This window comes from Euprymna scolopes, chromosome 33 (assembly GCF_053919585.1).
Source record: "Euprymna scolopes isolate OS-2025 chromosome 33, ASM5391958v1, whole genome shotgun sequence".
NCBI lineage: Eukaryota > Metazoa > Mollusca > Cephalopoda > Sepiida > Sepiolidae > Euprymna > Euprymna scolopes.
This window is the reverse complement of record NC_136514.1, coordinates 14,299,986-14,314,141: the sequence shown is the minus strand read 5'-3', so window position 1 is coordinate 14,314,141 and position 14,156 is coordinate 14,299,986. Positions and strand designations below refer to the sequence as shown.

General features: G+C 32.1%; 1 protein-coding gene across 1 annotated transcript in view; it reads right to left on the bottom strand.

Annotated features, from left to right (window-relative positions):
* Nucleotides 1-13,817, bottom strand: part of LOC145258151 (RUN domain-containing protein 3B-like) — a 70,679-nt gene extending 56,862 nt beyond the window's left edge. Inside the window, exon 1 of the mRNA XM_080115939.1 lies at nucleotides 13,530-13,817. Coding sequence (XP_079972065.1) covers nucleotides 13,530-13,615 — 86 coding nt within the window. The 5' untranslated portion in view covers nucleotides 13,616-13,817. The remainder of the gene's footprint in view (nucleotides 1-13,529) is intronic.
* Between the last annotated feature and the right edge of the window lie 339 nt (nucleotides 13,818-14,156).

The window sequence follows — 14,156 nt, the reverse complement described above, 5'->3', positions numbered from 1 at the left end:
GCTAAGGACAAATGAATATCAAATCTTCATAAATTAATGTAGTTTAACACACACACACACACACACACACACATATGCACATGTGTAAAGGGTCACTTTGTCGACTTACACCTGCCAAGTTCTAATTTTTCCATTTTTAACTCTTAGCAACTATTTTTTACTGGCTAAAAAAACAAATCGAATTTGTTCCACAGGTCCGATTCTCCTATATATCAAGTTTCCAGTTCCATTCTGTAAACCAAAAATTGACAGGAATTTGGTAGAGACCGTTCCGCACACACAAATATATATATATATATATATATATATATATATATATATATATATATATAGAGAGAGAGAGAGAGAGAGAGAGAGAGAGAGAGATAATAAAACTTTTCAGAACATTGGGTATATTTTAAGTAGAATAGTCCATGGAGTAAATGCGGTATTTTGGTGATTTCTGAAGTGTAGGTGACGGATATTGCTTGCAAGAATGGGTCAAAAATATATAGTTAAGGTTAAACAGAGCGACCCTCTTTCCATACTTTTGCTGGACTTGTGCCTAACGTGTAAATGAATAACATATATATATATATATCTTGCCTTCACTGAGGACAGAACAGCTACTACACCGATTCAAAATTGAAAAGATCAGAGTCATGGTTCCCAAAGAAGTAATCCAGGGAACTTCACTGTCATGTGTGTCAAATCTGGTTTCAGTGTAACCCAATGCGACCTGATGATGCTGTATCTAAAGAACCCAGAGCAGAAACATGTATGCACATATGTAGCCAATAATGTTTGTATAAATAAATAAAAAAAATTATACTATAATGATGCTCTGCTTACCATTGCATACTTTTTGATAGACACTGGAGTTACAAGTTTCTAGGAAAACTACAGTTCAATTGTACAATATTTGACCTAGTGGCCTGACTTTTGATTTTTGGTGCCATTCACCCAGGATGGGTTGAGTCATCTCTTCCTCTAGAACACACAGCATCCCGAATGAATGCAGTCAACACACTACTCATGTTCTTGAATCTAATCAAGGAATAACGAGATCTCAAAACAGTTCCATTTAAGCCGTGCCATCCAGCCGTTCATAACATTGAATCAGTGTAGTATCTGTTCTGGTGCTATATGCAAGTTAATTTGCTCTTAGTCAACAGAGGCGAATCCCTTCTATACGAAGACAATCTTTATTTTTGCCTACTTTCAGAGTGCCCCATTTTGGGAAGCTGGTATCCCCCCACATTAAAAACAACCTTGTGTCATAATTTTGCTTTTGTGGGGAAGCAAATAAATACCTATAGAATCACCCTTTTAAAAAAAAAAATGGAAATTGATGACGGTCTGCAGCAGTCGAGATAGTTATGACCAACCAATCCTAAGATGAGTAGCAAACACCGTAGATCTGTCGACCGGAAATAGGTTCTGCATTGGCTTTGATGGGGTGTAACCACGTCTTCAGCTGGGTTCCCAGACATCTTCGCTAATCTTGAAGTGGTTCTAGAGCTATTGCTTTGTGAATGATCTCTCCTGAGTTGTGGCGCGCAGTGTCGCTGTACCAACACAGTCTCCTCTTCAAAAGTGCTCGGTTAAGTGGAACAATACTGCAGCCTTAAGGGCAGTGATCCTGCAGTCTAATGGGTGATAGCAGGCTAAAAATTTTTTCATTATTAACTAACTGAATTTAAACTGAATTTATTTTTGTTTTCTTTAAAAGAAAAATGGAGTTAATAACGTAATATCATAGGAAGAAAGCGTTATTACTCAGAAAATGATTAAATTAAAATATAAGCCAATTTACATAAAATAAGTCATATGTTACAATATTTTTTACTATATAATGGGGGTATGATCTTGCACAGATGGGAGATTCTATTTATAAACGATGCTGCTAGGAACTGAGGAATCGAATTAATTCACGTTCTGCTACCAACCAATCAGAAACCAGAATTGCTCCATAAATATTAAACCTTTCTGTAGCAATTTCGCATATGTTTTTCTTCTTTGTGTCAACACGGAAAGAATCTTTTGCTCTGTGGATTCTAACTTGAGAAATGTTTACTGCAAACCAGTCAACTCCCAGGACTTGTGTAGAACAACGAACCATTGGAAACTGTTCTGAAACTAAACATGGCTTATATACTTCTAGATCATAGAAATTGGATTTTATTGGGCACTAGCAGGCTGTCCAGCATTGTCAGGTCGTAAAATATGCATAAATATTATATTTTAAATTCATACAGAAACTGAGACATGTGCATGCGAGTATTATGTTTTTTCTAAACAGTTTACTTCTTTTAAGTAAAAAGAAAAATACTTCAGCTGAAATCGAAACTAAAACCTAAAGACAGGGAGTCACGTACGATAACCATTAGGTCAGCTTGACACGGGCTTTAAAAAAGTATTTTCACACCTACTTATTCTTAACATAAGGAATCTGTCATAAGAATGATTCATACATGCCATTTGTGAAACAGCAAACAGATAAAAATCTGATGAGACCCCCACCAATTTTAACCTCTTAGCACATTTTTTCTGGATGAAAACCGATTAAAATGTTTTCAACACGTCTGAATACCCTATATACCAAATTTCATGTCTGTAAATCAAAGATTTGTATAGTATATAGGTTGAGAAATGTCCTTTCACACATACACATTCTCAATTTTATAAATAGACTAGCCTAAGTGCCCAGCATTGCCTGGGTGTTTGTAGGTGTGTGTTGAGCAAAAAAAAAAGTTGTAGTAGGCAGATGGCTCAAACCTGTGACACGAAGGCGGAAAACAAAGTGGGAGGCGTGTGTAAGGGTGTTGGCTAAGCAAAAAAAGTGGTAGTAAGCAGGCAAGCTCAAACCTGTACTGCGAAGGAGGAAAAAAAAGTGAAAACATGACGCGTTAGCTGCTGTACTCATCGTCAAACTGGAAGTGACATAGATTCAAATTAAGTCTAGACAATCGAAAAGAGGAAGTGACTTTCAAAAATATCAGCGAAAAAAGCGACCTCTCCCTGTAGAAAAATGTCCAGTTGAAGGTGAAGGAATTAATATTTTTGGGCAATTTTTCGATATTTGTCGTCCGAAGGGTCGAGCTTCGGAATGATACTGATCTCATGAAAATCTGTCATCTCTGTTGAAAGTTTTTGCGAGACATACATACATACATACATTTAAACAGACAAGCAAGATGTATATTACAGATTCTTTTGGTGAGTTATAAAACAATAATGAACGTTATTTATATCTTCTATTTAATAAAATAATATTTTTTTCTGTAAAACTACATTACAGGAAAATATGCAAATACTTCCTCTGCAAATCTTTTAACATTCACCACTTACCGCAAATCCTAATTGTTACATGAACAGGGCTGTCCCCTTTTCATGTAAGTAAAAAAAAGAGAATTAGTTAAATGAAAATGATATCAGATAAAAACAAGGATCGAACCCTGTAGATAAGTTTTAAAGAGCTATAGGTTTTAAATGGAATGTCCAGCTAAATTGTTAATTCTTTTAAAATATTTTATAAATAAAATTTGGCTGGAAAATCTATTCACATTCTTAGAAAGAATGCATAATAAAAATATCAGTTAGAGAATTAACAAGTACGTTAAATTCCTTTGTAAAACAAAGAGAATAGGAAATTTCCTGGTCGTCAGAAATGTTTAAAAATATGCAAATCGCGCATGTTTGAAACACGTGAGTTGTGGTCACGTTTGCCAGACATACGTATGACGTCATGGCAGAAATGATTTCTCAATATAGGAAAGGGTTCGAAGAGTTAACAAAGAGAATCAGATTCAGATCAGAGAATGAGAGAGGATCGGACCGATTCTCAGTTAGAGTCAGGGGACCCTCTTGGAAGTGGGAGGCTAAGAAGGAACCATGTAATGACTTTGAATTCCTGAAGTACAGAATCATTTCCGACCGGTCGAAGAATACGATCATTGCTGACTTAAAAAAAAAATTATTTTTTTATAGTTAACTATATTTTACGTTTATATTTCACCCCCCCTCTTATAATAAAAATATATAAAAATATGTAAACTTTCTTTATCGATTGATTTTGTGTTTTTTAATCGCATTGAAATATCCGAATAATCTGACAAAATATAAACAGTTATTTGAAAATGATATGCAATTAAAAAACACAAAATCCATCGATAAAGAAAACTTACATATTTTTATATATTTTAAAGGGGGTGAAAAAATAAACCTAAATTATAGTTAATTATAAAAACTAACATTGTTTTTAATCGGCAACGATCATAATAGACTGCACAGGTTTAAATAAAGTATATTTAAATATAGTAAATTTAAATAGAGTAAATTTAAAAACAAAAACATAAATATGTTAGAAAAAATATATTAACAAAAAAAAAAAAAATCTTAATATTTTGCCCAAATATATAAGTAAGCAGTTTTGAAGAATAGCAGAAGTATTGTATCAATTTTGTGCTTCCATAACTCACTTGACATACCTGCCGCCATCTTTGAAACTTAGGATCTCGTTTTATGCACCATTACCCCTTCTAGCAATTCATAACATAGAACTGCTCTTAAGAATATGGAAATTAATTACCGGAATACTCAAATCACATTCCAAAAGGCATCTTAGCCTGATGACATATAAGTTATTTTTTTATATTTTTATTTTTTTTTCACTCATGTTCACCCCTTACAAAGCATATCACCACTAGGATGTAATGGGGCTACCATTTGGGGCCATGTCTAGGAAAGATTAACAAGATATTTGTTTATGTTACATTTAAACTCCTGCACGTCAGTACAGCCAGGGAAGCAGGCAACAGGAAGGGAATTCCAAAGTCTACATGTTCGAGGGAAGAAACTATTAGAATAGAAAGCTTTCTGGCATTTAGGGACAACAATAGTGAAGGGGTGAGATCTTATTGCTAAACGGGTTTGCTGGGGATTTGTACGTCGAGGGGATACAAGTGAAACGAGTTCATCAGACACATTTCATTGAACTATTTGTAAAACAGGCACAGTGATGCAACATTGCGGCGATGGAACAGATGCTGGAGCTTAGTTGATAAAGATATTTTTTAATGTATTAAAGTTTTTTTCTTTTTTATAAACAAACGTAAAAAACAAAAAAAACAATTAAGTTTCAGCAACAGCTTACTTTTTAAACAACCACTATTGTTTACACTAACAAAATTACTTGATAATGCTAGTTTTCAATATCATGTATTAAGATTTTTTTAAATTAAAAAAAACTTCAAAACTTATAATTAACTTTCAGTAACTGCAACCTTTCCAAATGACAAATTCTGTTTTAACTATAACAAAGTAAATTGATTACATTGTTTTTTTGTTAAATCAAGTTCATAACGTTTTTTTTTTTTTTTTGATAACCCAATCCACAAAACCAATCATCATCATACCGTATAAAATCAATAACTAAGTTTCACCCACAGTGTTCTTTTTAAATGACATCCCCCCCCTTTTTTTTTTAATTAAAAAAAGAAAACAAAACTGAATTACCAACAGAAAATCAATTACTAATCTCTGTACTTCTACAGTTTATGGACCATGCTATTTCTTAGAATTATCAAGTTAAATTTTAACAGTACCTTGTGTTTGTTAGCTATTCTATACTTGCACATAAAGATTTAACTTTATATTCAGAATGGGTTTCTAAATAATGACATTATTTCAACAATATCTGTTAAACTGCACAGATAAAAATATCTTTTAAAGACTTCTTTTTCTAAAATAAAAAATCACATGAGCAAATTTTTACTGCTTTCTTTTCATTACGATTTCTTTAACAAAAACATTTTTTTTTCATTACGATTTCTTAAACAAAAACAAAACAATAAACAATTTTACCTTTATTTGTGAAACTAATATGTAACATAAAAAAAAAATGACAGAAATTTCTGCTTTTAACATTGTGGAGTCTGTGTTTGTGATAGATCGTTCAAGATTGGGTAAGGAATTTTTACAGTTACTCTACTTTCCTAGGCAACCCTGGGACACAGGTTTGCTAGTTTTAAATAAATTATCACAATTCTTAATAAGAACACATCAATATGTTAATTCTTTAAATAATTTTAATTTAACAGACAAACAAAAACCTTGAATACAAAAGTAATTTTTTAATTCAATTTATTACTCAATTTTTAAAAAAATTTTTTAAAAAAATTAAAGAAAAAAAAAATCAATCTTTTCTAATATTTGTTTTAAATTTTAAACTAAAATTTTAAAAGTAAAAGGATTAGGCCAAAACGTTTTTGAACTTAGTTTGAAAATCAAAATGAATTTGAAAAAAAAAGAAAAAAAGAATGAATTTAAATCCATCCTTAATTGTAATTTAAATTTTAAAATAAAATATTTACATAAATCATTAATTTTTGGAGTCAATTATGAAGTTTACAATTTTCCTATTTAGTTATATAATACTAGCAGGCCACTCGGCATTGGCTGGTCATAAAATATACATAAATATTATATTTTAATTAATACAGAAATTGAGACATGTGCATGGGAGTATTGTTTTTTCTAGAAAGTTCATTTCTTGTAAAAAAAAAAAAAAAAAATACTCAAGCCAAGATTGAACCCAAACTCGAAAAATGATGAGTCAAGTACGATAACCATTAGGCCAGCTTGACAGGATCTTTAAAAAGTGTTTTCAAATCTTCTTATTAACAAAGGAATCTGTCATGTGAACGATTCATGCATGCACATTTGTGAAACAGATGACAAACAGATAAAAATCCGATGGCCTCCTCCCCATGTAGCAATTATTAAATTTTGACCAGTTAGCAGCCCTTTTTCCGGATGAAAACTGATTAAAAAGTTTTCCACGTATCTGAATACCCTATATTCCAAATTTCGAGTCTGTAGATCAAAAAATTGTTGAGTATATAGGTTGGGAAGTGTCCTCACACACTTTTATAGATATATAGATTTGATTCGATTCTTTGCCAGGGTTTCACCAAAATTGTATATGGATGTCAAAGAAAAGAAAAAACAAAACTTTTATGATGTACTTGTGAGAAAAAAATAAATATAACCAAAAATCACATCCATTCATCCAGTAGTTTTGCTTTTATGAGTTCCACTTTTAGCTGTGCGTGGAACATTGCCCACATTATTGGTGTCATTATAAAGAATAAGGAAAATAATTTAAACCTTTGAGGAAAAAAAAAAAAAAAAAAAAAAAAAAAATCTCCCTTGAATATCATGAGAAAGATGGAGATATTCCTCATACAGCTAAAAGTTAAATTTATTTTATAAAAAGAAAAAAAAAAAATTATTGGAGGAATTTCCGTAATTTTTGGTGAACAGTATTCATTTTTCCTCCCAACTAAGTACATCACAAGTGTTTCTTCCTATTTTTTTTTCATGAAATTCCTATTTAACTTAGGTGGACCTCTAGAGAAGCACAAAATATATATTTTTTTTAAATTTCATCAATTCCCTTTTTTTTTTAATTTCATATATATTTTATATTTATGATAAACATTTTACTGTATGCTATATGTCTGAATACTCTATATACTAAATTTCAAGTCTGTAGATAAAAAATTTGTTGAGTATATATGTTGAGAATGTCCTCACACACATTCTCACGTTTTTTATATAGATTTGATTTGACGCTGTCAATGGAAAAATAAAAATGATTTTATTAAATTTTATTTATTTCTTTTTCAGTCTACAGATTAACGCCTTGCAAATATCTGAAATATATGCATTTTTTTATAGAATCATTTTTAAACTGATCTTTTCCCTTTTTTTTTTTTTGCAGTAAGAACTGCGCATCATTAGAGTTTGAGACAAGAACGATTCTATAATTACAATAGAAAAATGTGAGCATGAAAAGTAATATGGTTAAGCTTAAAAATGGAAAAAAAAGGACAAGATATTCTAGTAAAAAATATAATAAATTTATAACTTAAAATATTGCAGCATTAAGAATTGATTATATAATGTTGAATCGAATTAAAAAAAAAATTATTAATGTTGCAATATTTTAAGTTATAAATTTATTATACTTTTTACTAGAATATCTTGTCCTTTTCTTTTCTGTGTTTTAACAACTAGTCCTTTACTTTTCCATGTTTAAGCTTAACCATATTACTTTTCATGCTCTCATTTTTCTATTGTAATCCATGATTTTTCTAGGCTTCCAGTAAATTCACTTGTTCTTTGTTTGATTTCAATCTTATTTTTTTGTCCCGATAAACATAACATACACATATGTAATAACAATGTACGTCACTTGTCTGCTTTCAATAAAATTCCCTCAATTATCTCCCTTTCATTCTCTGTGTCACTTGTTACTTCTCTTTTCGCAAAAGGGGTGAATTGGTAGCATGTTCAGTAGTTGCTTAAGCGACGTGGTTGCTATGGAAACCAGTCAAAAAAAAAAAAATGTCGCTCACCTAACGTTTTTTTTACAATTTTGAACACCAGTAAATTCATTATAACTTTTGTTTTACTGAACGAAAATTGAAAAAAAAATTTTTTCACAATATAGCTGAGAAGGTGATCTATAAACTGTAATAATTGTTTGAAATCTGGTGGAAAATGAGGGAGCAGTGAAGCTTTAAAGCAGTTCTAAATGATTAAAACTGCCACTTAACCATATATTCAAATACTGCCACGTTTGAATGATATTAGCAAAATATGATTTTATAAAAAATAAATAACGAAACAAAACGTAGTTTGATCTTCCATCAATACTTTTGGTTTCATGGAAACAACGGGTAGATTTTAAGAGCGCAATGTACACGGGTAAAAAAAGTATGAAAACTTTTTGGTTTCTCTCATCAAATTCTTCTTGGAGTTCTTTGATCCATTACTTTCTGCTTGCGTCAGTTTTCTCACTCCAAACACTTTCTCACACCTGGAGCTATTCTCTATCTATACAAATCGATCAGTTGAATCAGACCATGTATGGAGTACTGTGGTCATATTTGGTCTGGTGAATCTATCCCATCTGAGGGTTCTCTCACAGACATGATGTTGCTAGGCTCAGTCTTTTCTATAAGCACTATTATGATGTGCAATCTTCAGAATAGTCAGATTCATTCCTTGCTTCATTTGCTTCAGCTTGTTTGGCAAATGGTCTTCATCAATTTGCTCTTCTGATACCTCATTGTAGTACAGCTTCCTATTTCAGTAGATTCTTTTCAACAACTGCAATATTATGGAACTCTTCCTGCTGATTGTTTTCCTCCTAAAGTCAATGTGTATTTATGGACTTTACAATAGGCATCTTTCATTCTTTATAATGCCTTATATCAAGTGTTTTCATGTCTTGTCAGTCAAGGTCTCCCCCACAACACCAAAGCCAGAGTCTTGGCCATTACTGGGATGACTTTTTCCCTGTTGACCGACATTTTGATTCTTTGCAGTTCGAGGAGGTCTACTCTCCTTTGAGAATAGTAACTAGGCTTCTCGGGCATTTTCTGCAGGCCAGAATGCTCTTCCTCTAAAATGCTGACTTTTCAAATCTCATTTTCTGACCCTTGTGTCACATCATCCTAACGTCGGTGAGGTGGGGAAATAAATAATATCATGCTTTGTTTGGAGCGATTTTCATAAAGCAAAACAAAAAAATTAGATTAACCCTATGCTGTGATTTGACTGAAGAACGGATACATTTGGTGTCTTTAGCCCTGTAAACTAGGTTTCCAGAGTTTCGGAGAAACCAAATGGACGCTATGTGATATATGTATATCTGTACGTGATGTTGCCAAGCTAATCAACAACCTTGATTCCAGTAAAGCAACTGGCCCTGACGGTATTCCAATTATAGTACTCAAAAAACTTCAACCTGAACTAGCGCCCATACTTACAAAACTGTTTAAACGTTGTCTTAAGGAGAATAGTTTCCCGTCTCCCTGGAAAATTTCATCAGTATGCCCTGTATTTAAGAATTCAGGTGATCGCTCATCCCCCTCTCAGTACAGGCCAATAAGTCTCCTGTGCGTCATGAGTAAGTTACTGGAATCTGTGTTAAATACAGAAGTAATCAACCATCTCAACAAAAATAACCTTCTTAGTGACACTCAATATGGTTTCCGTTCTGCTAGATCTACAGCTGATGTTCTTACAGTTATATCTCATAGGATTAGCAAATCTCTCGACGGAGGCAACCTTTCTAGGGCAATTGCTCTTGACATATCTAAGGCCTTTGATAGGGTATGGCATAAAGGTTTACTTCATAAGATCTCTAGCTATGGTATTGCTGGAAATGTCTTCTCAATTATTAAATCATTTCTTTCTGATAGGTTCATAAGAGTAGTAGTTGAGGGGCAAAAATCAGAAGCTCACAGTATTAATGCCGGTGTCCCTCAGGGATCCATCCTGGGCCCAACTCTTTTCCTGATCTATATTAATGATCTTCCAAATCATATCCTTACATCATTTGTAGACATCTATGCTGACGACACTACCATTTATGGTAGCACATCTAAGACAGTAAACGACCAAGTTCTCTCCAATTCTCTCTCCTCTGATCTTGAGCACGTAGTACAATGGGGTAAGGAGTGGCTGGTTACTTTTAATGCATCTAAAACCAAGCTTCTCTCTTTACATCATCAACATTCTGATCCACATCTGGCATCAATTGAAATGAATGGCTCTCATCTTCAGGAGGCCTCAAGTTTTGACAAGCTTCTTGGCTTGACCATTACTCCTGATCTTAAATGGAACACGTACATCAAATCTGTTGCCAAGGCCGCTGGAAAAATGGTCGGATCTTTCTATCGATCCGGTAGATATCTCCCTGCTGATGCTATTCTCTATCTATATAAGAGCCAGGTACGTCCAAGGATGGAATACTGTTGCCACATCTGGGCAGGAGCTGCTAGAAAGGACTTGGCCTGCCTTGATAGAGTTCAAAATAGACTTCGTAGCCTCGTAGGAGATGTCCTTTTCTCTTCCTTGCAACCTCTATCTCACAGAAGAGATGTTGCGAGTTTGTCTCTGATGTATCGTTATTTTCATGGAAAGTGTTCGACTAAGCTTCAATCTATGGTCCCCCCTCGCCAAACTTTCACAAGAAACACTCGTCTAGTTGTAAACACTATCAATAATTCCCCCCACTCTTTATCTGTGCCTAAACCTAAACGTAGATTCCATGAACAAAGCTTCTTTCTTAGAACTGCACACCTGTGGAATTGTCTTCCGTTTTCCTGCTGACTACAATATGGTTGTGTTCAAGTCTAACGTAAACAAGTTCTTGAAGAGCCGTTCCAGATAAGTTAACAAATTTACCGAATTTCCATTATTAATGATTACTATATTGCCCAATTTCTATTGTACACTCTTTAACCCTTATCCTCGAGTGGCCTCTTGGCCTTGATAATGTGGTGAAGCCTGTGTAAATAAAAAAAAAAAAAAAAAAAATTCTCCTTTATGTCTTTAAACATAAAAATAAAGATGAAATAAAGAATTGGCATCTAAAGTATTTCAGTTGTTATAGAGGGAAGTTCAAAGTATTGACAGGGAATCCCTAGTCAGTCCTGAAAATGGCCGAAATAGTTTATGGTATGAAAACTTCTTTTTTTTTTTTTCGTAGGATTTTGAAGTTGGTATTTATTTGCTTCCCCATGAAAGCAAAATTTGACATAAGGTCATTTTTAATGTGTGTGTATGTGGGGGGCAGCTCCTTAAAAAAAGGGGCACTGTGGCAGTAAGCAAAAATAAAAATTGCCTTAGTATAGAAGGATTTCCTCTACATTGACTAAGGACAAATTAATTTAACCGTAGCATCAGAACAGATACTACACTTGGATCTTAACCCGGAGGCCAGAATTCAAATTTTACAGTATCTTGTTTATGAAATTGTAGGTGAAAGTACAGAATAGTTAACAAAATCCCCCTCCCCATTGTTAAGAATGTCTTTCTAAATAATGGTATTATTTCAGCACGGTCCGGAAACTGCACAAGTACATTTTTTTCGCGGTTTTCAAATCATAAACTACTTCGACCATTTTTAGGACTGCCTCGGAATTTTCCATGAATACTGGAGACTGACCCCACAAAAACTGAAAATATAAAATTACAAGTACCATACAGTTAATTGCCTCCGCACGAGGACAGAGTTAGTTAGACATAATGTCGGTTTTTAATGTGGGGAAAATCCAGCTCCCTCAAAAAGGGGCAGTCTGGATAGAAACAAAAATAAAAATTGTCTCAGTTCAGAAGGATTTCTCTCCCCACTGACAGGACAGAAAAAGTGAAGTCAGAACAGCTACTACACTTTATTCTAAGCCAAAAGAAGGTCGAATTCTAATTTACTAATTTCCTTATTTTAAATAAGTAATTATTTAAGATTTTAAAAATAGTAAATAACTTATTTACTATTTTTAAAATCTTAAATAATTACTTAGGACAAAATAAATACATGGACATAAAAAGAAATCTTTTTTCCTTATTAGGTATTTTATTTATTTCCTTATTTTTTAAATTAAATTTCAAATTGAGCAATAATAGGCAAGACTTTAATCTGACTAGAAACATTATTTAAAGAATAAATAAAACGGGAAAATTTTTATTTATTAATTAAATATTTTAGTTTTTTAATAACAGCAATAATCGATGCTGGGTTTCAGTAAAAATCGATTTTTCTTAGAAAGATCAAATCTTTTTTACTTCCTTCCAGAAAATAAATAAATTAACACATTTTTTTCAAATTTCAAAATGAAAAAAAAAAAAAAATGAAAATCATGGGATTTTTTGACAGGCGGATATTTGGACAATGGACAATTTAGTCATGGACAAAATAAAATCTATGATGAAACAGTTTTTTAAGCAGTTGATAAACTTTAAACGATTGTATGGATTAAACTAGTTTTTCACTTCGCTTCGTCAATTATCTATAAACAAAAAAAGTAAAAAATATCGTTTTTATTCATATAATGTCAGGCACAGGCACTTATGCAGAAATACAGACAGAGCTGACTGAAATAATAGGATTATTATTATTTAGAAACCCGTTCTTATTTCTTAACATGAGAGGGAGGACGTTTTGTATCTATTCTGTACTTTCACCTAACAATTTAATAAACAAAAGATACCGTAAAAATTGAATTTAAATTGAATTCCATGAAAAAAGAAAACACGATCCGTATTCTTCATTTCAAATGAATGAAGTTTGTATATTTTTAATTATGCATAAAAAAGATGGTAAAATTAATCTTATAGGTTACATGAAATAAAATAAAATTTTATTTAATTATTTGCCCAATTGTCTTCTTTTTTTTTTTTTTTTTAAATAACAATAAATAGAAAAACATTTTTAAAAATTGTTGGACAAAATGTCCGTTTGCCAAGAAATCCGTTGACCAAAATGTCATACATTCGGTATTTCCAAAGATAAGTTAAATTATAGGTAAACAAAATAATTTAATAACAAATAACAATTTTTAAAAGGCCAAGATCTTGTTTATTAAAAGTAAAGACAGAGAAGCAGAAGAAAAAATAAGAAAGATGGAGTGTAAAAAAAAAAAAAAAAAAAAAAAAAAAAAAGAGTTTTCTTCTTTTTAATAGTTCCTTACCTGCAAACATTTACGAGGTTTTTTCTCTGAACAGTCCATTGTCGGATGGCCAGGGCCTTCCTTCGGGAAGATAAGGCTATATCCATAATGTTAAAGCAGCTATCGGCGTCAATTCCCTGTTATTTTCCACAATAACAAGTCGCCACTAGCCAACTCTTAAATAAAACCTATTTAATTACTTTATTTATTTATTTATTTTTTTTTTTACTATGTCGCCGTAGCCGTTGTCGTGGTGACCGCTGTCGCCGCCTCTGCTTCTTGTATCATGTGCTAATTTAGCTACGAACCAAAATGCTTACAATAAAAATAAAAAATAAACATTTTTTTTTTTAATCTTAAATACATAAATTAAAGCAGTCATATATTTATACTGAACTAATTAATTGTACAAAAAATAGTTGTAAAAAAATATATATATACTGTACGTTAACAATGTGTCATATGATACTTTATAATAACTGAATGTTTTGGGTTCGAGATTAATGGTAACTATTGTCATAGACTTTCGTTTTTATCTTTCTAAATTTTCGCTTTTAGCTTCTTTTTTGTTTGAATATATAAAATTGAATGAATTAAAAAATGTTTGTAACATGCTTTAAGTGCCTTTTGGATTATTAGATCTGTTTA